This window comes from Pristis pectinata, chromosome 11 (genome assembly GCF_009764475.1).
Source record: "Pristis pectinata isolate sPriPec2 chromosome 11, sPriPec2.1.pri, whole genome shotgun sequence".
NCBI classification, from domain to species: Eukaryota; Metazoa; Chordata; class Chondrichthyes; order Rhinopristiformes; family Pristidae; genus Pristis; species Pristis pectinata.
In genome coordinates, this window is record NC_067415.1 from 24934378 (window position 1) to 24960528 (window position 26151).

Here is a 26151-nt window from a genome sequence, read left to right on the forward strand (position 1 = left end):
GTTGATGAATTTAATCTACTACAGCTCAGGGAGTATATCTTAATCCACTGGGAGGAGGTGATTGAGGAACCTTGCATTGATTTTCCTGTAAAACATAGCAGAGAGACTCTTCCACATGGTTTTACAGTGGACCTTGGCATTCAGATGCCTACAACATAGTTTCCATTCCAACAACACTTTGATCTTGGATCTCTTAGCTGTTCTCATCAAGTCAGTTCCAATGTTTTCTGCAACAAAAGCCAAATGTATTTTTGTCCTTTTCCCTTTCTCACCCCACTCCTAAAGGTGAAAAAAGGACAAGAAAATTACTTCACTATCTTGGTAATATATTCTTAGGACAACACAAATTGACTTTCCATCAGATTTTCCTAATTTTGTTAACTTTAGTTTTGATAGCTTCCCACAGAACATTGGACAGAGTGCAAATATGCACAGTTAGTAACCCTACAGGTGAATATATGTTATAGCATGATCATGATGCATACAAAATAAATTTTAAATCTTTAGTACAGAAATAAATGGGTAAAAAAAGATCTATGTTCTAACCTGTAAAATTCAGATTTTCCTGCCATCCCATTGTCATCTGGAATAAGACAACCACCATCTGCAAGCTGCAGGCCATTGCTAGCATTCAATAGCTCCTCGGAGAAAAATTCTCGACTGTTGATCTGGAATGATTCTGCATTTTCTGCTCGTACACAGAGAGTACTTCTGTTGACTCCGTAACTATACAACTGGGAGAATGAAATATTTTAAAATTATAAAACATTGAATAAAAATTTAAAAGGAGTACAAAAGCCCTTAACTGCATGTCTTGGGGTAGGACCTCATGATACAATGCCAGATGCCTATGCAGAACTTGGTGCCTATTTGGGTGTGCCCATTACCTGTCAGATGTGGTGAGTCAGCTCATCTAGCAATTTGTGCTCAGAAAAGGTTAGGTTAGACAGGCAATACAAAGGACAGCGATTCCAGGCAGTGGGCAAAGTTTAGGATGATTGAGCCCCATATTTTTGTCAGTTCAGAGTGGTCTTGCAACAGACTCGAAAAAGTTAACCAATTAATTTATTTTTTAAAAAAAAAGGAATCAGTGATCAGAAACCCTACTCTTACATAAATTACAATAAAATTTTATTAATCCAGCATGCTCGGGACTTCAATGGTTCCAGTCAAGCAAATTTTCTGAACTATTGGATGTTATTCCTAGTAGTATCCCAATGCACTTCTAATTCACTTTATTCTGTATGCTGTAGAGTAGAAAAATAAAATTTTCCAGTGAACTCTGCAACTCCAGAGGGAGCAAAGGAATTGGGGCCCGATGTGTCCAAAGGACATAGTAATCAGCACACAGTAAGCCAGATGCTGAACCATTGGGATTTCTGAATAGTCGAACAGCAGATTATCAGAGTTTTACTGCAATGACATGGATACAGAATCATATTTGAAGCAACAATGATTTGGAGCATTTAACCATAAAAGGTAGCACAGAGCTAAATTATTCAGATCCAAAGTGTTGATAAGCTAGGCAGTAATACTACCACAGACATGCTTAAATAAACATGTGGTGTTACAAAGTGCTAACATTCTTTAATATCATAAGCAGAAAAATTTAATTTGGTGTTCAGGAGCTTTCTGTGAATTGCCTGTTACATAGATATTTGCAATTGAATTTAAATTAAAAACAAATTAAATAAATACAATGCAGCCTGTACCTTTTCTTCTGTAAAATGAGTTGGAGCTTTTCCTTCAACAGCTGTATGCAGAGAGAGTTTTGAACTGCAAGTTTTAGACCTGCATAAGCTCCCTGGTAGTGGACGAATAGTTTCCCTTTTTTTCTTCATTAATCGCATTTCCTGTAGATTCCTCGCATAATGCCAATTTTGAACCATCCTTGAAGATTCTATAAACAAATGCCTCAAAATCAGATAGCTCTGCTGGGTAGATACAGGAAGGATGTGTCCTTTGACTGAGGAGTGTCAAACTAGGGGTCGCAATCCAAAATAAGGGGTAGACTATTTAGAGTCGAAATAAAGGCTTTTTTGAAATGGCTATTTCACTTAGAGGATGATGAATTTTTGGAATTCTCAACCCCAGAGGGCTGTGAAGACATCAATCACATTCAAAACTACTATTGATAGACATCTGGACATTAGCAGACTCATTGACACGGCACGGTAGTGTAGCGGTTAGCGTAATGCTTTACAGTGCCAGCGACCCGAGTTCAAATCCAGCCACTGTCTGTAAGGAGTTTGTACGTTCTCCCTGTGTCTGCGTGGGTTTCCTCTGGGTGCCCCAGTTTCCTCCCACATTCCAAAGACGTACAGGCTAGGAAGTTGTGGGCACGCTATGTTGGCGCCAGAAGTGCAGCGACACTTGCGGGCTGCCCCCAGAACACTATGCAAAATGATGTATTTCACTGTGTTTCGATGTACATGTGACTAATAAAGAAATCTTATCTTACATGAGGAGAGGGCAGGAAATTGATGCTGAAGTACAAGATCAGCCATGATATTGAATGGGAGAGCAGCCTTGATGGGAGAGATATCCTACTCCTATTTAATGTGTACTTATATTCTTCCGTTCTTTAGGGAGATCATTGTCATGTCACCTTTGTCAATGCAGCATTATTTATCATATAAGTGCTGCCAAGACCAGGGCATTTCCACTTTAACGGGTTTTCATGATTCTAAACATTAACATTATTATATCTTATACAATGAAGAACTTTCCAAATTCTTTAAAAGTACAAAAATATTAAGTCTACATGGGCCATCTTCATTACTTCCTTCTTTTCCCTATTAATTGCTTTAAAGCACTGGCCTTGCCCATGATAAAACTCAAGTTTAAAATCAATTTAGTATTTTTTCCTTCAACCAATTCATTTTAAGAGAGAAGGTTTCAAAAATCTGGATTTTTAATGAGTAAAAACAGCTTTATTACTGTCTAAGTCCCAATGTGATTGCATTAGGCTTCGACTTATAACTATGCAAAAGAAAAACACAACATAAGTAATCTTAGTCTTGTTCCCCAGTTAAAGCTAATACTGACTAGAGAAAAGAAAGCACAAGTAATTGAAATGCGAAAAAAAGCTACAGATGCTGAAAGTCTAAAATAAAGACAGAAAATGCTGGAAATACTCAGGCAACAACTATAGAGCGAGAAACTCCTTTGAGGACTGAACGGTGTGTTTTGCAAAGTGGAATAGCTGGAGAAGGACTAGGGGAAATCATAATCATACAATATCTTACAGGTAACTTGAAACAGAGCAGTTTTGTAAGTATGGCAGAGATAAAAATGTAATTAGACATTGAAACAGAGTTCTAGGTTAGATGGGCATGTATCTAGGGAGGTTATACAGTATAAACCTATTTCTCACGTTTCTAACCACCAGAACAGTGGTACACTTTGGAAGGACAAACTCCAAGGCAGAGTACAAAGTTAATGGCAGGATTCTGGGCAGTGTGGAGCAGAGGGATCTGGGGGTTCATATCCACAGATTCCTGAAAGTTGCCTCACAGATGGATAGGGTAGTTAAGAAAGCTTATGGACTGTTAGCTTTCATAAATCGTGGGATTAAGCTTAGGAGCCACGAGGTAATGATGCAGCTCTACAAAACTCTGGTTAGACCACACTTGGGAGTACTGTGTCCAGTTCCGGTCGCCTCATTATAGTGGGGAGGGGGGAAGGAGGAGGACGAGGACGAGCATGATAGAGGTGTACAAAATATTAAGAGGAATAGATAGAGTGGACAGCCAGCGCCTCTTTCCCAGGGCGCCAATGCTCAATACAAGAAGGCATGGCTTTAAAGTAATGGGTGGGAAGTTCAAGGGAGATATCAGAGGAAGGTTTTTTACCCAGAGAGTGGTTGGGGCATGGAATGTGCTGCCTGAGGTGGTGGTGGATGCAGGTACATTGGTCAAATTCAAGAGATTGCCAGCTAAGCATATGGAGGAATTTAAAATAGAGGGATATGGGGGAGGTAGAGGTTGGATAGTCTTAGGCGAGGTTTATGGGTTGGCACAACATTGTGGGCTGAAGGGCCTGTATTGTGCTGTACTGTTCTATGATTTTATGATTATACAGGAAAACTTCCAGTTCTTGAAAATTGCAGGGGTCACGTCATCACTACAGCAATATTAGCCAGGGAATTATTTTCTACAAATAGTAGTAAAAGTCCATCTACCATTTTATTGATTAAGAGTGGCAAAAATCAGTTTTCTTTTGGTTTAGTTAATAAAGTGCAAGAATGATCAAAAATTTAGAAGAACCTGGCATTATAGTGTAATTATTCTCATGTATATTATACTAAGAATATTAACATTTTAGAAAGTTATTCCTGATCGGTCTGTGTCCTTGAAATCTATCAGCAAACTATCTTGATGAAAACACTGACAAAACCTCTGACATTAATTATTGCTTATGATTGTTTGTGTTTATTGATAATAATTCACTAATGCTTAAATTAAAATATGCAGAATTTTTAAAAAAGTGGCCATCTTAAATACAAATCCTCTTTAATTCAAATTGTGGTGAAATCAAGATTTATACCACACATATATCAGTTACTTTTCAAACCTGGACCTCAGAACTAGAAAACTATTAGTTTTCCTTTTCCTATGATCTTCAAGATTTAAAATCAAGTTGCTAATGTCCAAGAAATACATCTAATTTACTTTGTTCCTTCATAAAGCCTGTTCTATGGATCATGACCATTCACCAGTTTCTCAATGTAATTAAATCAAGTGGCAAGAATAATATTACATATAAAGTAGAATACAAGAGGAAATATAACAGTTATGGGAACAATAGTAATACCTTTATTGCTAGCTTTAAGTTCTTCTGAAGTACCAGTTATCGATTGGAGTTTGTCTTCATGATATCTAGCTAAAATTAGATCATCGTTTAATGGACCACCATCTTGCAAAAGCCCACTGCAGTTGCTGACCTTTGCATTAGATTCACTTTCATTTTGCATTGGAGAAAATACAGCCTCCGTATTTCCTTGCTTTTCCATTTGATTACAACTTGGAAGGGTTTTAAACGGTGGGAGGAAGGTTTTCTCTGTCTTTGATGTAGTCCGTCTGCTTTTATTTAACTGCCTATGACCACCAGAGTGACTGTGGAATGGAGGTTTGAACACTGCAGCTTGACCTTTCGACAACTTAATGTCACGATAAAGATGTAGATCTTGCCGAACTGAATCTTCATGGATAGGGATCGCAACATTAGGAGAAATCATTTGCTGATGGCTATTGTTTGAAAGACTGTCAAAGTAAAAATATATAGGCATTTAAGTTACAAATGGTGCAATTATAAGATTTTCTTCCAAACAGAATGTTGCTTCTGCTAAGTTATATGTTCTTTTAAAAATTTATTTTAAAAAAAATGAAATAACAATGAACTATTCAAGACTCAAACTGGAAAGATTAAGTTACAAATCAATATTCTACTTATTTTTAAAGATTAGCAGTTGAATTTCATTTCCAAACTATGCTGCTGAAATTACCTTTTGACTTTTGATGGAGAACAAATAACAGGCTTAAGTGGGACATTGTACATGAATTTCCTTCGATCATGAAGTGCTCCTGAAAGAAACAACACTTTCATTTTCTATTTTCCAATTGTTAAAATTAGATCTTTTGGGTCATTGAAATCACTGATTAATTTGAACACATTTAAATCAACTTTCTACCCAACTGGAAAAAATCTGCTTTCTTCAGGCTTTCAAAATTTCACTGCCAAATTCTCCTCTTCTTCAGCATTCCCTCAGAATTGAGGATGACTTGCTTTCATTACACTATCATGGTTCTGTGGTGGTATCTGCAGACTCTGCCACAGGTGGGGCAGTGGGAGCTTGACAGGGTAGGTGGGTGGACATTTTGAGAGGTGGTACACTCCTTCTGTTATTTATATTTCACTTCTGTATACCCTCAACAAGAGACATGGTTCAGAAAGTCATCTGGCACACTTTTTGAGCAGTTATAAGCCCTGAATTCTTATGGATTGGTAGAGATATTACATAGATATCACATAGATATCCTTGAATCAATTTCCCTGCCCACCTGTTAATCTCTTGCCATGATAGAGTTCTGTTTTGGGAGTCTGGTGTCAACAATGCAAACAATGTGGCTTTCTCACTGGAGCTGACTGAATACAATTAGGGCCTTAGTACTGAGGGGAGTTGGCCTCTGTGCAGTCACTGACTTTGGTTCAGTTTTCCTATCAATGGAGGGAAGATTTTACAGGAGCAGGTTTAATGGTGATTCTCCAGTGCTTTGAGTTCCTGCTGTAGTCTCTGTCTCAGAAGTGCATGAGAAGGCAAGGATCACTGCTGCTCAGTTGGCTGTGAGCTTTGTGCTGGGTTTGAGGTTTTGATCTCAGAATACTTTTCCTCAGACAGCCTAAGCTGTGGTGGTGCAATGAAAATACTGTTGAGTGCCACCAGTGATATCTGCCTTCATGGCAGCTCTTAAGATTTGGGAAACAATCCATATTTACCAGAGGCTTGACATGATCCAAATAAATAGGATGTGCACAGTAAAATTTACCAAAAAACAGAATTTATAACAGTCTTGGTGCACCCATATTGTGGAAAATTTAGGAAAAAACAAACATTTAAACATAACTGAAGCAACTATTGTTTATGGCTATTTGACAGCAATTAAAATGTGATTTAATTTCTCTTTAAAGAGCCATTAGTTGCATTAAATATTTTATGTCACAACAAGGAAAACATCTGTACTTCAGTAAATGGAATATTTTAAGAGAAATTTATAAGACAATAGATCCTCTCAATCATGAACAATGCACAACACAAAGCAAACAGCTCTCTTCCAATCCCCTGCAGCAAGTTTTTCCTGCTCTCTCCTGGACTTTCAAATAAATCCAGATCCATTCAATCACATCCCTAATCTTCTCACTGGCAAAGGTAACATATTGTTTTAGTCCCAGTGGAATTCAAGCTAGTAATGACAAGATAACAATAGATGCATTTTCCTTCCCAAAACCTTTACTATCACATAGCAAAGGAACTGCAGGATAATAAAATAGGATTAATTAGACCTGTAATGCATAAAGCATTTTATAAGACTGTCTATTATGTTTGAATTATTCTTTTCTTGATATCACACCTCAGTTGTCTTTAGGTCAGTATTATCCAACGTGTAGGTGATTGCGAATTCACATATGGATAATTGCACTTTTCATTTACAACTAGTAGTTGAGTAAATAAGCATTGAGCATACGATCTCACCCTTTAACATACTGGAGCCCTATTTCCCACACTCCCTTGAAACTCACTGGGTTCACTAGAAAATTTTTTATACTACTGTGCAACATCTATAAAATGTGTGTTCAAAATGTTTTGGAGTATTAATTGGAAAAACATCTAACTATCCAGCACCAAAGTCAGAAGGGTCAGTAGTAGCAGTAAGCCAAATCAAGCTTGGACCGTCTAGGAGTTTTTCCAGTTTTTAACCGATTAGAACCAATTGGTCACCTTCCACCCCACTTGCATTTTTTAGCCTTTTTGCAGACTTACTGCTTGCTCTTCACTAACGTTTCTTTATCAGCAAATATGGATATGTTTCACTGTCTTTTCATCAAAGCAATCATTAGAGAAATGGGAATAATATCCCATTACTGATCCTTACAGCACCACACTAAGAACACCCTGACAACCTGGACCTGTAGTTATTCCTACATCTCACTTCTGCTCAGAAACCTGTTGTTTACCAATAGTAATTTAATACCCCAAGCTCTATAAGCCTTTATTTTATACAACTTTTTCTAAGAAAATTAAAAAAAAATGCACGAAAACTTCTATAATGGTAGTAATAACAAAGTATGCCCCTTTAAAATCTAATTATGCAAAACTGGGAGCCTACCTTCAGGGTTACACTTTAAGGGTTTGAGAGTAGACGCGTGATCATTCTGTAAAGTGTTGTCAAATTCAGATAACAACTGTCTTTTTGGCAGAGGCTCCTCTGAAATAAAAATTAATGCAGTTTTATTAAAGATAACCATATAAAAGTGAATATCAAGTCCTTCTGATCCAAGTATTATAAAATGCAAAGTAGTTACCATCTTTATTCTGCCAAGCCTTTTGACAGCAAAGAAATGCCCCACTGAATTTTGCAAAAAATAGACAGGCAATAGTGAAAAATTGGTCTAAAATATAAATTTAAAAAAAAACTTTTAAAGTTGAAGAAAGGGAGAAGCAAAGCAGAGCAAAGAGAATTCCAATGTAACACTGTCATCTGAAGGTCAAGGATGCAATTTTTTGGTAAAGAGCAGGAAAGATGCAGAGGTGACCACTGAAAACCAAAGTATGCAATGGATTAGGCTGTTGAACAGTTTGAGGAAGAACATGAGAAATTATACATTTGGTGTATAGGTGACCGAAGACCAATGCAAAATTAATGCAATAAAAAAATATACTGGAAATAATGAAAAAGAAATGGAGTTAAAATTTCAGGTTGCTGAATTTTCAGTAGACCTGAACCAAAAGCTCTCTTTTCACAGATGCTGCCTGACCTCGGTATGTCATTTTATTTTAGATTTCCAGTATATGCAGTTTCTTCTTTGCTTTTTGACTTAACAGTGAAAGTGGCGCCAATGGGCAAGAGCAGGACGGTCTTGAATGATTTTAAATCAAGAGGAATGGAGGAAACTGACAAGGAGGCTAGCAAGGGAAAGAAATGTGTTAATGTTATCTTTGGTGGTAGGAATAAAGTACAGGTAAAGATAGCCTATGTTGAGAAGATACAAGTAAGCTGCCTTGGTGTCATTCAAGGTTTGATACCCTTGAGCTTTTGAATTTGATACTTGAGGACATGTAGAGGTGCATGAGAAGGGCAAAGCTATTTGAGAAACTGGGTTCTTTTGAAGGACCCACGGATTGACGGTTGTCCTAAAGCTTAATCCTGTAAGTAATAAGAGAGTGACTTTCCAGGGGAAGGATATGATACAACTTAATGTGATTCGACAAATATGGCAAAAGAGGAAGTAGGACAACTGGGGAAAGAGTAGAGAGTAAAATTAAATTGCACGTTAATTGGCACAAAGATGCTACAAGCACGAGTAAGGAGGAAGTCAACTGTGTGTGAAGTAGTGGGTTAGAGGAGAACGAGCTGGATATTTATTATTTCTGAGGGAGCTGGATAAAGAATCTCTTTACGCAGAAATACAGGTTAACAGCAGTGGACTTGAAGAAAACAGTGAGGTGATCTTAATCATAAAGTGCAGATTGCAAGATGTAACAAAATGCAAGATCAAGGGAATGGCCAGAAGTAAGGGCTAGAGAGTCTGTGTGAAAGGTAAACAAACATTAAAAAAGAGATGTCAATGAGAAAGGTAGTATTATTGTTATAACTGCAGTTTACCATAAAGAATAAACAAAGACAATAAATAAATTGAGGCATTTGAAGGATGGGAAATTGTCAGGATCTGGGAAAAGTGGCAGAGAATGAAGTTTGGAATGACGTTTGCAGTTTTTGCTTCCACATTTTTGAAAGGAAACCAAAGGAGTACAAATAATGTAGAATCTATTCACCTGGATGCAGTCTGGTACGAAGAAAAATATGGAGAAAGGAGCTATTTTAGTTGGAAGAGATCTGGGAGTAATTTGGTGGAAGTCCTTAAAAATGTAATTGGATGGGATAGTGCAAATGAAAAACAAATGGACAGCTTTCAGTATGGAAGAGATTTTGAACAAGAGAAACAAACAAGGTTAAATAAAAACAGATTGAAGAATGAGTTCTCACAAAGGGTCTTCAGCCTGTTGTGTTAACTGTTTCCCTTCCAATAGCTGTGGCCTGACCTGCTATTTCCAGCATTTTCTATTTTTATTTTAGATTTCTAGCATCTGAAGTTTTTTTTTGATTTTCATTTAATTACTTGAAAAGCTGGTTGAAAGTAATTTGGCTAGAACGATCTACTTCAGAAATGCAACTTCATCTCATGAGATACAGCATTTCAGTAGGGAAAATAATGGAATCCATCTCACAAAAATCACAAGAAAATAGACCACAAGAATTAGACCATTCAGCCCATCGAGTGGTCTGATTTTTCCCTCTCAACCCCAATCTCCTGCCTTCTCTCTGTAATCTTTGACACCCTTACTAATCAAAAACTTATCATCCTCCGCTTTAAATATACCCAATGACTTGGCCTCCACAGTTGTCTGTGGCAATGAATTCCAGATTCACCACCCTCTAGCTAAGCAAATTCCTCCTCATTTCTTTCCTAAAAGGACATCTTTTTATTCTGAGGCTGTGGGAAAGGTGTGATAGGAAAAATAGAAGTAGGTCACTAATTAATACTATCATGGCTGATCTGCCCGAGACCTCAACTCCCCTTCTGTGCCAGTTCCATAGAGCCCTCAATTCCCTGACCTTTTCTCCTTGAGAGGGGAAAGAAGTCAATCAACTTTTCCTTTATAACTATTATGTCAATACATTTAACTAAGTTTGTGGAAAGCAAATTTGCGAACCTCTGGGAACAACAGAGTTCAATAATGCACTAGCAGGGACAGGAAACAGAATGGATAACAAAGAGGTTAACCTCCAAGGATTGGCAACAGCAATATTACTGGCCAATTGAAGGTGTAATGGGCTATTGCAAAATACTAAGGACCTTCCATGACTGTTTCAAGCAAATTATTTTAGGATGGTGGGATAAAAAAAATAAACCAGCAGAGAAAAAACACAGAACAAAGTAAGCCAGGGATGACAAACAGAAATGGAGTGGAAAAAGAAATTATGCCCAGCCCTTGGACAAAAATAATCATGGGGTAAATAGAAACACTGCCTTATATTACACAAGTGTTTTGTGTTGAGTTCATGTGAAATTTATAGATCACTGAAAATAACCCACTCAAATTCATATTCTGTATGTCAAAGACGTTCAATGAAACTTCACAAAAAGAGGTAAATGAAGCAGAAAATTAGGAAGGCAGGAATTAAATAAAAAAAAAGAACTAGAAACAAGACTAAAGAAATTGATTTTTGAATTTGGAGAGTTGAGTGAATAGTCAAAAATTAGCAGAGATCATTAGCTATCTGATCTTCAGTATCCAACAGCAACACAGTATCCTCTGAAATATTTAAATACTGCTGGCCTACAATATTTAATGCTAATGCTTAATTTTTAGCACAATCAGAAGCTTCCTCTGGCTATATGTACATGGTTTACACTGAAGAACATGGCACTCAATTGATGCACTTTTGCATCTTTATGGAAATCAAACATATTATCCCACATAGTTTAACCAAAGTTCAGTAAAATTTACCTGATGTAAATTTTCCCTCTGATCTCAGCCTCTTCCCTGTTCTTAAATCTGGTCCAATAGTTTGATCTGTGAAAGCATGGGTGTATCTGAATGCCTTGCCCAACATAAAATCCAAATGTTCATCATGGTCCATTGCTGCCTTTGAATCATCCGTAGTCCATTTTTCCACATTTTCTTCTAGTATTTTGGGATTTGTTTTTAATTCATGCACAATAGGTGTAGAGGCACAACTTGCACTGCAAATTGATTTAATTCTTCCTTCAGCAAGAATATTAGATTTCTCAGCAGCATGGCTCAGTTTATCATTTTTATTTGAAGCCAACTGTATTCTTGCCATAGTTAAACTGCTTTCTTCGACCATTACTTCCTTACCCGTTTGAAATCCTGACATGAGCATACAAGTACTTGAACAAGATGCAGACAAATTTCTTGTAGGTCTATTAACCTCAAGATCATTAATTTTCTTTTTGCTTAATTCTACTTGGATGGAATTTTGTATGTTTGAAGTCCTCTCTGTACAGTCATCCAATATTCCGTGAGCTAACTGTGAATCTTTCTTATTTCGTTGTTCATTGCTCATGGTATCAGAGAACAGTGAAGAAGTGGGTGATAATTGTAATTGCTGAGCTTTTTCAAAAAGTGTATTTTTTGCACACTTTGGGCTACTTGGAGAACTATTATTCATTTCAGATTCTTTTAACATACATTTAACTTTCTGAAGAGCAACATCAGAAACTAAAACTGGTTTCCCGCTTGCCGTGTTGAAACCAAGAGATGCCTTTGTATGGCAGGTATCTGAATGCACTTTTTCTTGTGAATGTCTTTTCCCCTTGGACTTCACATCTTTCCCACTGACCACCTTAAATTCCTCCTCGCTGACTATTATTTCAGCAAAGATCTGCTTGCAATTCTTTACAGATTCTTCTGAAATTTGAACAGGCTTCCCACTTGCTGTGCTGAAGGCAATTGGTCCTGTATTTTGAAAAAGCTGAGGAAGCTCAGACACAATATCACCAGTAAAATTACCTTGGTTATTATCAAAGGTAGTATTTGAAACTGAAACTTTGCTTTCTCCAGGTTCACTTTCTGAAATGTTCTCTTCTGTGTATTTCAGGTTTGCTTCACCTACAGATATACTGCTACCATCTGCAGCACAGTGGCCTAAACATTGTTTAGGTGGAAGACTACTCACTTCATTCATCATGTCTAACTTGTATGGAAGCTTAGCCTCTAAAATTTTGTCATTTAAAGCACTGCCCTCACAAGGTGCATTTTTAAATGTTTCAGGTGACATTAAACTATGTTGAATGCTAAATCTATTATGATCATCAAGAAACAAAGCTCTTCCCTTATTTAAAGCTATCTTTGACACACTGACTTGTTTACCACTTGCCATTTGGAAGCCTTTCATTTCTATATTAGTATCCAGATCCAAATCCTCGAATATATGCTTACTTTGAACTGATAAGTCATTCAACCTGCTATGACTTTTAGAATTCACATGACTGCGGTTATCCTTCAGCTGTTTCACTCCTCCGCTTTTTACAGCATTCTGAATTAATGGAGTGCTAATATTTGGTAGAAGGGATTCTAATGAACTATTTTTCCTAGTATATTTTGTTTCATTCAAAAGATCCTTCTCAGCAAATAGAGCTTTGGCTTTATCGAGAGATGCTTTACAGACATTAACCATCTTACCACTAGCGGTTTGGAATCCTTTCATTCCAGTCTCTATTGTAGTAGAAGGTGCATTAGTTACAATTATTTCTTCTATATTTTGAAGTGAATTACAGGCTTCAGAGTTTTCACTATTTGGAACTATAAACGCAGCAGAAACTGAATGACCTGATGTGGCCTGTTTTTGATCACATAATTGCATATCTACATCATTTTTTTTCAAATTCATTTGAGAAGTGTTTATCCTCTTATCAAGTTGTTGAGATGCATTTTTTTCTATTCCTGTAAGCAACTTAGGCTTTTGAAAATTTTCACTGCAGCAGTCTTTGGCCTCAAGCAAATTTGTTGCTTTATTCAAGTCTGTTTTGGAGACTGTGACTCCCTTACCACGTGCAGTTTGGAAACATGTGATATCATTACTTTCCTCTGTATTTATAGTTTCATCTGAAGATTTGATGTGGCTTGCAAAAGGGCCAGACAATAAGTCGTCATCTGATAGTTCCATCTTACTGCCAAATTCCATGTTCTCATTGTCTTTTGCGCCATTGCAATCAGATTGACATACATTCTTTTCCCAAGCCATATTTTTCACTGTACCAAGTTTCGCTTCATCTACTCTATCAGACCTTTCCAAGACATCTTGTTCAGTGGATAAATACATTGCTTTATGTAGAGTAGCTTCTTCTAATATGTTGGCAGACCTGTTCCCATCTGTCTGAAAATCATCTTTCCTATCACTATTCACAATTTTCTCATTTTGCAAAATGTTATCCTGACTATCTTTACTGTTTAAATTGGAGATACCTGGATGCAGCAAGTATGACTCGCTGCTTCTTACAACCTCTGTATCCCTTAATTTAACTTCAGTTACCTTTTCAGACCCACTAATAGAATTGCTTAATAAGCAACTTAAAGCATCAATTGCAAGTACACGATCATTTGTTTGATCAAGGTCATTGCCAATATTTTTGAAAACATTTTCTGCTTTTTTCAAACTCTCAGCAGAGAGCTTTATTTCACTCCCACTTGCTGTACAAAAACCCCCATGGTCTCCTTTAAAATTCACTTTGTCTTTCAGAGGTGAAATTACATCATTGAGCATTGTTTCCATATGCATATTAACACTGTCCGAGGAATTTGTGCAGAATTTTGGCACTGGAAGTGCTGTAATTCCTTTATTTTTATTGATAAAGCCAAAGGAAGTAACAAGTTTACTTGGTACGGTTTGGTCCATTTCTTCTGTGATCTGCTGACAGATTTCAGAACTAGTCCCCATTTTTGAAAACTCTGCTCGCTGTTGTGAGTTGCAAGGCTTATTATTCAATATCATTGAAGACTGAACATGAAAACTGACATCCTGCCACTTATCCAAAACAGGAGGTGGAGTATAATCTAATTGCTTGATGAGCAGGTTGGTACCCTTGTTCACATCACTGACTGCAGACTCCTTTCCAAACTGTGTAAATTCAAATTGGCTATTGGTGTCCTCTAACATAGTAAACAGTTTGTTCACATCTTCTGCTTGACTAGCTGTCAAACATTTGTAGTCACCAAGCAACTTTTTCTGAGATAAAGTTTCAGAGGAATTAAAAGTGCATGTTTTTGTAAAAGGAAACAATGACTGTTTAACAACTTCCATGGTAAGTTGGAGCTCAGGAGATTTGGATTTAGTCTCTGGATTAATAGAGGAGATTGGACAATTACCTTTTTGATTCTCAAATATGTTTTCTGAAGTGACAACTTCATAGATGGCTGCTTGTGCAGAATTTGCTTCTAAGTTGTCATTTTCAAATTTTTTTAATGATTTCCCTTGTGAGGGGTTTTCTGTAAGCAAATCTGTGCACTGTTCATTACTTGTAAGATCTCTATTGCAGGGTCCACATTTATAAGCTTCACAATCTTCCGATCTCATTTTTTTGGTATTTTCCAAAACTGTACAAGTTTCTTTTATTATTACAGAATTTAAATCAGCTCCTGGATTCCCAGATTTCAATTCTGTTTTATCAGTGTTCTCTCCTTTATATAGTTCAATGTTGTGTGAAAATTGGGTTATTTCAGCTGGCTCATACAATTCTGCTTTGGTAACAAATGCAGAAAAAGCTGCTCTTGTTTCATTATGTAAATTCCCTGTTAATTCAGATGATTTGCTCCAATGCATTCCAAGACCAGAGAGAGCAGAACTTGCCAAGTTACATGGTGCTTTCTTGGCTTCCGTAGAAGGGTTTTCCTTGCATTCTATTTCACATTCAGGCAATACAGTTGTAGAAACCAAAAATGCATCACTGATGTCAGTTTTCAATTTTCTAGCCTTCAATGCAACTTTTCTATTATGAATATGAAGATTTGTATTATCAGAACACTCTCTCTTTTCACTTCCTAATGAATTATGCAAGTCAGGTCTTTCATTTGTATTCAACAATTCCTTTTCCATAATGAGACTTCCCTCAAAATGTTTCTCTTGGCTCAAACAAATTGATACTGTCTCTATGTTTGGTTCTATTTGAAGTTCAGACAGATCAGATTTGTTCTTCAAAGTTTTCTTACATTTTTCAGAATCAAGGCAAAGCTGTTCTGTTTTATGCAAAACATTACAGATGCAGGAAGAATGAGATGATATTGTGTGAATTATAACTGAAGTGCCGGCTTTTACATTGGTTGATAATTGGGCAGAAAATGGTGCAATACAAGTATCGTGATGATTGAGAGAACTTACGCTGTCTTCAGATGTAGTTTCACTGCCGTCATGATGCACAGAACTTTGTTTTGCATCAGTTAAAGGTGATAACCTGAACTCACAGAATCTCCCATTATTCTGGGAAACAGTATTTTCAGATACATTTGCTTTCTCTGCTTGAACACAATTAATAACTGCAGGTGTACAGATCGTCTCTACATCTTCAGCTTGTACATCAAAACTATTAGTCATTATTTTAGATTCCATGTTTAACCTTTTAGCCACTGTGCGACAAGCTGTGGCAAAGATTTTACGCTCCTTCTTGTTATGAGAATGTCTTCTGTTCAATGGGGTCACAAAATTATCCCAACAGCTGTCATTATTAAAAGCGTGTGACAGCTTATCAAAAGTTTCATCTTTAAGATGCTGATGTGTTGCTACATCTTGTATTTTGCCAGGTTTCTCAAAAAGCTGACGTCTATCTTGTAGAATTTCATTTGCTTCCATGCCATGCTTCCCACTGGCTTCAACATTGAGATCAATGCACAGAATATTTTCAGGAGTAGCACCATCTTCATTTTTTCTATAAGGAGCTGTAGTAATGAAACCCAAACAGAAAAACATATTGAATATTAAACATACCCAATTCACATAAGATGAACCAACAGTGTCTACATGAACCTGTACGTGAAGGAAATACTGACAGTAACAGGGGCATAGAGTGCACTCTAGTCAAGGGTTTCAATGACTGTCACTTACAAATGCTTCAGTAGCATCTCTGACCAAGCTTACGGAGACCAAAATGATACAGGTGGTGAAAGAACCAACAGGAAGGATTAACTTACCGACCACACCCTCACCAATGATGCAGATGCTTTTCTCCACAAAAGTACTTGTACAAAAATGATCAGTAAGTACTCCATAAGGAAACAAGTCTGATTTTCATTCAGTGGAAACTGTCCACCATGTTGTGTGGCTAAAAACATCTCATTTGGTGAAACTATAAAGTGATCACAAATGCCAAACAATGGAAACAGCAGGCAATAGCAATAAGGTCATAAGCAAAGGACCACTTCACAGCTCTTCAATCCTGCCAAATCAGGTTGTGAATAGAGGTGGGCAATTAAAATGGTAATATGAAGAGGCTATTCCAGGAACAATCCCATCTTAAAGATGCTGGAGCCCATCTTCAACCATAAATGATAAATTAGATATCCATTTAGACCTGATATCACTATCACTGCAGAAGCAGAACTTCAGCCAATTTAACTCACTTCACATGACATGAGAACACAAGACTTAGCAAAGGCTACTAGAACAAATTATACCTTGCTTTAGAGCTGAAGATCTGCTGTCAAAAACTAGCTACAGGTTCCATAGCCTCCAAATGATCCACTGGCATATGGGAAGTTATTTTGGAATAGGTCTGGAGACTTGGTGTTCCCACCTAGAATCACCACCAGCAGTTTCTCCATACATATACTTAACTAATCTTACTGTAGAGGACCTAATTTGCTGTACAAAAATATTCCAAAAACTATCTGGATGACAGGCGTCTCCAACAGCTCTATAAGGAAACCCTGCCTCTGTGCTCTGCTGGCTGTGAGTATAGTTTTAAATGTTTTTGATATTCAAAGACATTTAAATAACTAGAACTGAAATAAACAATACTTAAAAAGCTATTTAAAGACAAATTAAAAACATAAAATAAAGCGAGACATTTAAAAGTTAATATGAATTGACTTTAATCTGAAGCTTTACAATTCCCAATGACAACAGTTGGTCCTGGATCAAGCACCAAATGTAGCCTGACTCAGGATCCAAAAATATTGTTCGTCTAGAGAAGATGTTGGGGAATCCACTTAAAACCACTTTTGGACTCCACTTAAAACCCAGCAGCAGAGTGAACAGACCGAGTCAGCATTCCAAATTTGTCAAAGTCCTGTATTGCTGCATTTTACAGCAAGCATATGCACAAAGTTCTGAACTTGCTAAATATTGATACTTCCAAATACAGCCAGACAGTTGTCAGAAGTCCAATTCTTTCAAACCAGTCTACAAATTGCAAATAATATCCAAATAGATCAGTTATGATTTCTAAACCCCTGATGGGGTAGCATGTTATATTTTTCCCCCTCTGTTATATGTAACTAAAGCAAATCAAATCATAACAAGGTAATTCATTAAACACCAAATTTAAAAACTGGTGCAGTCCACTATGCAGTAATGTGCTGCACTACAGACCAGCACACACCATTTCTTGGCTTTTAATCTGTTTTAGACCTGGCATGTGACAATTTAAATTCCATAATACTGATAACAGGATGCTTTCTGCTACAAATAATGTTCCCGAGATCAATTATGTATTGCAGCACAATTTGTATTTCACTAATGTACTGCAGATTTATTGTTAAATTTTGCCAATGAATTGTTAGCTTCATCAGTATAGTTGTTAGAGTCATATAGCACCATATCGACATCAATTATCAAATACCCCATCTATAATAATCCCATTTACCAGCACTTGGTACAAAGTCTTCTATTCCTCAATAACTCAAGTGTTCATCCAGATGCTTTTTAAGATGTTATGAGAGCAAGTACATCCTCCACCTTCTCAAGCAGTGCGATGTAGATTGCAATTAATCTCTGGGTGAAGACATTTTTTCCTCATATCCCCAGACCTTAAGCTTATGCCCTCTGGTTTTAGACATCCCCATTATGGAGAAAAAGTTTCCTACCATCCACCCTGTCTATACTCTTCATAAATTTGGATGTCTCTATCAGCCCTCCATTCCTCTCTTCTGCTACAAGGAAAACAAACCCAGTCTATCCAGTCTCTCATCATAACAGTAATGTTCTATCTTAAGGAACATCCTGATAAATCTCATCTGCACCCTCTCCAATGCATTCACGTCCTTGCTAAGTGTGGTGCCTAGAAATATACATAATACTTAAGCTGTGGCCTAATCAAAGTTTTATGAAGTTGTATAATGACCTCTATGCTCTTGTATTTTATGACCCAGCTAATGAAGGCCAGCATCCTGCATACCTTCTTCACAACTTTAATATATGCGCTATCTTCTTTATGGATCTATGGACTTGTACATCAATTTCCTCAATACTGTGCTTTGTTTTTTGTTTCAACCTATTGATATGTCAACCTTTGTTTTCACCTCATGGTTTCAGAAGTCCAACAAAAGAGCACAGAACAGAAAAAGGATTTTGAATGTAAAGAAGCCTTTAGCAATCCCTCAAATACACAGAATTTAAGAGTAGAATCTAGTGACTATTCATCAATACGTCAAAAAATTACCAGCCTAATAGAAAGATGTTTGATGCATTCCAGCAATTAATATAAAATCACCTCAATTTATAAATGCATCTGAAATTGAAAAGTTAGAATATTGGCAAGAGTAAAAATTAGCACAAGTTGAATTATACCTGGGTTCTGCTGGTTTCCAAATTTTCGGGCTGATGACATGCATGAAGACTTTGATGCCAAAGGAAGAAACTGTGTTTTAATTTGTAAGTCAGTGGCCAAAGAGATGTTCTTATGTTCATGTTGATTTAAAGGATCTTGCACAGAGTATAGGAACTTCCTTGAATGCCCCTTTAGGGCAGAAAGCAATAAACTATGGTCTTCTCCAGCTACTTGACACTTTACTGGATCCAGAACCAGCGAGGTACTCCTAGAAACTACAGGCTGATTGGACTTTTCGCCATTATTGATAGAATCTGTTAAACTGGCTTTGTGATCTTTTAAAGCAGTCACTGGCTTTATTTTGCTTATTTTACTTTCAAGATTACTGCCTTCTATGCACACTCTTTCCAACTTGCATGAGGGGAAAGATCCAACTGCTACATTTTCTGAATCTGAATCCATTCTTCTGTCATCAGATGGATGACTTTGCACTGAATCGCCAGTTACAAAATAATTTGTGTCAGGAATTAAAGGATTGAGAAGTTTTGACAGTTGAGATCTATCACAAGTACAGTTTGGAGTACTGGATTTTGCTTCTGCTTTAGAATTATTTATGCTTTCATCATCTGCTTTGAAATCCTCAGCAACTCTACAACAATTGAAGTGATTCTCTGTTACAACATATTCTGAAGAACAAGCTGAATTCCGTGCTACTGACCCACGTTCTTCACCGGAAAAGCAACTAAATCCTTTATCCATATCTTTTTCATTTGAAAGAAATGCTAGATTCTCTGTGTTGCTCAAAGACAATGCCTCTGCGGAACGATCTACATTGTCTGAGCCTCCATTAATCATCTGGCTTTCATCAAGTTCTGAGAGATTTAGCTGTGACCAGTCAGACAGGGAAGATATATTGTGGCCTGATAACTCCTCTGAGCTTCTGTCATACAAATGTTGATCGACAGACTTCTTGCTATTCAGGAAAACTCCTTTCATTTTGCAGTCTTTAACTGGGCTAAAAGCTAAATTATTGGAAACCATATGGAAGTCTAATTGAGCTGCAGTGCTTTGCAAGGAATCATGTGATGGTAAGGCTTTACCACCGTTTATCTTAAGATTATTCACTGCAAGTTTGTTCTCTCTCTTTACAGTATTGGATTTTATTCCTCGTAGTCCCAAAGGTGTACACTCAGTGAAAGATACTGCTTCATCAGGTACAGTCTGCTTTCCATCTTTATAGCTTCTGCTCTCATTAACCAAGTTAGCCACTCCATCATCAGGCTCTAAAAACATGCAAAAAAAAATCAATAATCTCAAGTCTCCATAATTATCAAAGCTTACTTGGATTCTGCAGAGTTTTGTTTTAGAATTATCATTCATCCCCAAAAGAGAAGCGATAAAACTTGTGTGCTAGAAGTTATTAACATGCAAAATAAATATTAAAATCTGGACTGGCTTTTAGATTTCCTTGTGTACTTTCAATGTATACTTTGGAAGTAAACACTCAAGGTCTAGACAAGTACACAAGGTCAGGATCAGGCTCTGCTTTAATTGCTCCCCCACCCTTGCCACCCCCTCTTATCCATATATTGTACCTAATCAAATAGTTGGTAAATCACAACATGTCTGGAATGTCACATTCGTCCCATTCAAAGTTTTTATAATGAAGGCATGAAGGCCTGTAAACAATGACAAACTTCTGAAAACTGGATTTTGGAAAGCATACAAAATGATTCTCAATGCCTTTCCTTTTAGTGCATTAGAAATACCAAAGTGGATATGATTCAGCAGATCTGAATTTGCAATTTAAAAAATGAATTTGTATAGACTTCCAAAAGATCAAAAGCAAATGTCATGTTAAATTTCAAGATTTTAATGCACATTCAAGGGAAATTACTCGTAATTATGGAAGAAGCAAACATGCGCAGTCAGTAACAATGATGCTGGTGACCTCAAGAAGAGTTGCCCACAAAGTTCCAGTGGTCTGTGGCACAGACTACTACTTTATTGACATTAATTGCTATCAGATGTCAGATCAAGGAGGTTCTTGTGTCCTGAAACTGTGATGCCATGAAAGAAAATTAGAAAAAAAAATGGAGGAGATGCTGGAAATCTGAAATCATAACAGAATACACTGGAAAAGTTTAGCCTGTCAGGCTAATAAAAGTGGAAAGAAAAGCAGAGTCAACATTCCACAAAGACTCTTTGCCAGAAAAAGATATGAAGTCAAACTGGCTGAGCAGCTAATCACATTAGAGAATACTTAGATTAGTAAATCAGAATTAAAAACAAAACAATTTTAATTAACTTTTCCAACACTTTACACAACATGGTAAAAAATCACACGCAAGGCTTTGAGTAATTCCTCATCACTTGAATTGCCATGTAGGAAAAAAAAGTATTAAAAGAAAAAGAATTACACTTACTACAACTCTGATCAACCCCTTCCATTTCTTCACATTCCTCCTCCCCAATTACAGGCAGTATGTGTTGTCCAAAAGCATAAGCATTATGCTCTATATTTAAGTTACTGTGTAAAAGCTGCAAGCAAATTAATAATTAGAATGTTAATAATGAGCTCATTTTAAAAAGTTCATTACCTTTTTAAAATCTACAAATAGGGTGATGTCTTTAAAATTGAAATCAAAAAGCAAAGTGAAATAATATTCCTCTATGTCTGCAGAATATATCATTTGTTTAGCTTTAGTAAAAACAGCTTGCTTTTAGTCCAGCTGCTTTAGTTTGCTGGTTTTCAAATTCAGCAATCTGGTATATTAAAACAATCTCTGGAGTTCACTTCAAATTTCTTTGTATTTACCTAATGCAGTCAGTTTTGCATATTAATTGAATTAAGCACAGAAGGATAACAAAGAACATGCATATAATCTCTGCATAAATAGATTGAAGAAATGGCCATCAACATACTGCACGAAGTAATAGGACAAAATTAAATCTTAATTTATTCCTACAATAGTGATTAACAAACTACTTTATATAGTTTGTAAGTGCAGCAGAATGTCTGAAAAAAAAATCAGGATCAATATACATTAAGCCTCAACCTGAGCTGAGGTCCTGTATACCACTGTTAGAAATAAAGGCTCTGCCTGTTCCTTACATTCACCAGTTACACAGATAGGGAAAAAGTTAATGAAAATTAGTACTAACTTTGTAGCATCTGCATTTTTATATCTTCAAAGGACAGTATGCCCAATGGAAAGAATCACACTGATATTACCATTAGTTACCTGATCATCTCTGTAGGGATCACACTGGAGTTATGGACCAGACAGCCAATGATTTAAGCCCAGCCCTTTTCTTTAAATGCAAACTCTCTACAAGAGGGACTGTCTTACTATTTCCAGGACCACAAAAATTTCTCCCCACAGCAGACCATTTTGTGATTTGGGATACAGAGGTAGTAGGTGTGGCAACCTACACTAAAAAGGCAAATTCTCACTGATCCAACATTCTCCAACAAACTTGATGGAAAGGTTCACCAGTGGGTTCATTCCCAACATAAATATGAACATCTAACCCAAAGGAATTTTGGTACATTCTGTTCCCCCCAACCTCCTCCCACCACCCCCCCCCCACCCCCCACCCTTTGTACTACCTTGATGTACTTATATATGGAATGATCTGTCTGGATGGTATGCAAACAAAAGCTTTTCACTGTATCTCTGTACATGTGACAATAATAAACTAATTACCAATTAACTATTAAAAATGCATAACCACATTAGCCATTTTGCAAGTCACAAATAGTAAAATCAATCATCAAAATCCTCTGATGGTGAGGAATGACAATATGCAGCCCAAAACTATAATTTATGAAAGATAAAAAGCTCCCCTATTATTTCCTATCAGTAATGCACACACAAGCTTACCAAAGGTACTTGTACTTCTTTAGCCTTGTCTTGAAGCAATTCACTTTCTTTGGCTGAAAACAAAGAATTCCCATAATTTGGAGACATACACACAACTATTTGGGAAGAAATAAAGTGAAACTATTGACAGCACATTTCAGAAGAGGTGCCATCCTTTCTTCAGCAAGTCCCAGTCTTCTGTAGTGAAGCACTAGCTTCAATAACATAGCAAAACTCTGTAGATATGGCCTTGTTCATAATCCACAAATATTTGATTTACTATTTCCAACCTTACTAACTTTATTGGTTTATTCAGCAGTGTTTGCTACTTGTTTTAAAACTTTCAAGAGAACATAAAGAACATTTCAAAGTGTTGGTACAAGATCCAGTTGTCATAACTGAATCTGTACACTCAATTTAAAAAACATAATAAAACTATTAACACTATAAAACTTTTACTGAGTTTTGCAAACGATTACTTTGTCCCCATTCAAGCTGAAAATTCATTTCGTAAGCTCACCTTTACAAATAATAACTGTTGGAGTTAGTGATGGAGGAGTTGCTAACGAACTAGTCCAAGACATGTCTGGATCCACCTCAGCCCCAAGGCTTTCTAAAATCTGTTCTGAGATGACCTAGTTTAGAAATAAGATTTACAATATTTTTCCTTGAAACAGAAAATAAAATAACAGAAAAATCAAATTAAAAATCCTTACCTTACTTGTTACTGGAGAACTGAAAAATGAACCTCTATCATCTGGAATAAAATATTTAATGGAATTATGAACATTTTGTACCTCTGTTGGAATTTAATTTTTCAGAAAACTACAAAGCCTGTGTGAAAAGATGTGACCTATTTAAGAAAAAGCCTAATATTCTTTCTTAAAACAAAAAAGCTTGATTGCATCTTTACTTTCAGTTGAATTATCGGACTTAAAAAAAAATCAGAAAAATTATTTCAATAGCTTTAGATGAATGGCCCACACACTTTACTGGTCAACATTCTGAAGTGCTATGGGAACCTAATCCAATCTCTACTGGATTATTTTAGGAAATCAAATAGAACATTTACTTACCTTGAGTGGTATGGATGTGTTGCGGAGTCCTGCAAGTACCGATCAAGACCACAGGGCTAGAATGATTTAAAAGAAATCTCAGTACACACTTTTTCTATTGTTACTGGAACCCATTTATGGGATCACATAACTTCAGTATCATCACTTTCCCATGGGTAAATAATATTATGCAGGAGTAATTCAAAAAATATCATGTAAACATATCCAAAGTTTTGCTGGAATCAAGCCGACAATTCAAGTAGACTCAAATGAAATCTGTATTTTTATTTCACTTATCACCTTAGAATCATACTTTCCTTGGCAATATTATAACTACAAAAACACAGGAATGCAACCATGAATTTATAACTCCAGGACAATGAAGTAGCATCAACAGACTGCAACTTCTCTACATAGTCAGCCCCTCCATCTCAGTCAAAATCTGCATAACGCCATCATGCAAAAGCACAAGTGAAAGCCTCAATAGAAGGACTGGTCTGAACAGTGTTACCAGAAACGTGAAATAAATTCTGAATGAAATTCATGCATTTCACTTTTCAGTGGTCATTCCATTTCTACAAGTTGTTTATTCATCCCATTAGCTGTTTTTGTTCACACCTGTAAACTTGAGTTTTCTACTTTTTTTTGAACAAACATGCAAATGTGAACTCTGCTTTCACCACTTCATTTTTAACCAGACTGCAAACATTTTTATTATATTTAATTACTCCATTAATTCTATGATTACTAACTATTTTGTGTCTTGTAAAGGCATGACCAACAAATAGAAACACATTATTCTTTTATCACAACTCTTAAAAATTAAGATGAATTACAATTTTGAAGACAACCATCAGGTCATACAATAATTTGTTCTAGTGAGAAAAAACCCATTCCTCAGTTTCTCGTTACTTCAACTCCTCAACTTTATACCAGAGTGAAACTACATTGCATTGTTTCCATTTAACCTATGATAACATACCCAAAATTGATATGTATCATTCTACCTATTACCAAATTCCAATTTACTTCCTTGCTTTTACATGCTAACTCTGTATGGACAAGGGCAGAAGTTTAATTAATCTGTTTATGGCATTAATTCAGCTCCTGTTCCCTGTGTGACATTAAATTAGATCTGCTCACTTTCCTACATTAACCCCAAATCCCTCAATTCCCTTAATATCTAAAAATGATCTATCTGAAGATCAAGATTCTTTAGTTCCTGCAATCCATTCCAATTCCTATCGTTTTAGCAGTATTTGTTTTCACCTTTAAATTTAAGCACCATTTTTCTGCACTGATCTAAATCTAGCAACTATCTAAATTATCAGCGTTGGCAAACCATTTATGTTCAGAAAACTAATCTAGCTATTCCTAATTAGCTCAATTCTCCAAATGCAGACAACTTGCATTACTTCAACAAATAAAGCAGGACTAAACAGTCCTCATTTAGTCTAACTTTTTGAGCAGTAAATCATATTTGCCATACCAGTCTGCTGACATAAACTTCCTTTCCACAGAATTTTGGAAAATGATGGTCAAGGCTTGCATTATTTCTTTCTCAACTTCCCTCAGATGCTCAGATAAGTAAACCACAAGCTTTATATTTCAGAACTCAGCCAGTCTGGTAACCTACAGTGCATCCGAGCTACTCTTGGTAAATTTGCCTTTTATTGAGTAATCTACTGCATACCTATAATTTGATAAGTTAGTTCAATCGAGAAGCATGATGAGTTTAGGGAGGGAAGGTAGAGAAAGATAATGAATTATGGATAATAGGATATTCTGAAGGGCAGGGGAATCTTGGAAGTATGTCTACAGATATCCAAGAGGTAGCAAGACAAGTACATAGATATGATGGTTAAGGAGGCATAAGCAATGCTTGCCTTCTTGACCTAGGCACAAAATGTAAAAAGGAAAGCCATGTAACAACCAAACCAAACCTACTCAGCTATCAGCATATGTACTGCACACAATTCCAGGTCACCCACATCAGTTGAAACGTAGGACAGCACTGCAGAGATTGCAGAAGAGATTTACAAGAATGTTGCCATAACTGAGGGCTTTAGGTTACGAGGAGAAACTGGCTAGATTGGGGTCATTTTCCTTGGATCAGTGAAGGCCTTGTATGGCAAACACAAAAAACTTATTTCCCTTAACTCTGAGCT

At 36.5% G+C, this 26151-nt stretch overlaps 1 protein-coding gene across 5 annotated transcripts in view; it reads right to left on the reverse strand.

The window, feature by feature from the left end:
- Positions 1–26151, reverse strand: part of brca2 (BRCA2 DNA repair associated) — a 71970-nt gene that overhangs the window by 34619 nt on the left and 11200 nt on the right. For all 5 annotated transcript variants that reach the window (XM_052025496.1, XM_052025498.1, XM_052025495.1 and 2 more), the window contains exons 5-16: positions 24005–24060; positions 23645–23685; positions 23449–23563; positions 22950–23002; positions 21489–21603; positions 19083–20345; positions 11291–16234; positions 7887–7985; positions 5507–5585; positions 4816–5264; positions 1713–1900; positions 547–734 (exon numbers count right to left, since the gene is read on the reverse strand). In XM_052025496.1, the coding sequence (XP_051881456.1) occupies positions 547–734; positions 1713–1900; positions 4816–5264; positions 5507–5585; positions 7887–7985; positions 11291–16234; positions 19083–20345; positions 21489–21603; positions 22950–23002; positions 23449–23563; positions 23645–23685; positions 24005–24060 (7590 nt within the window). The remainder of the gene's footprint in view (positions 1–546; positions 735–1712; positions 1901–4815; positions 5265–5506; positions 5586–7886; positions 7986–11290; positions 16235–19082; positions 20346–21488; positions 21604–22949; positions 23003–23448; positions 23564–23644; positions 23686–24004; positions 24061–26151) is intronic.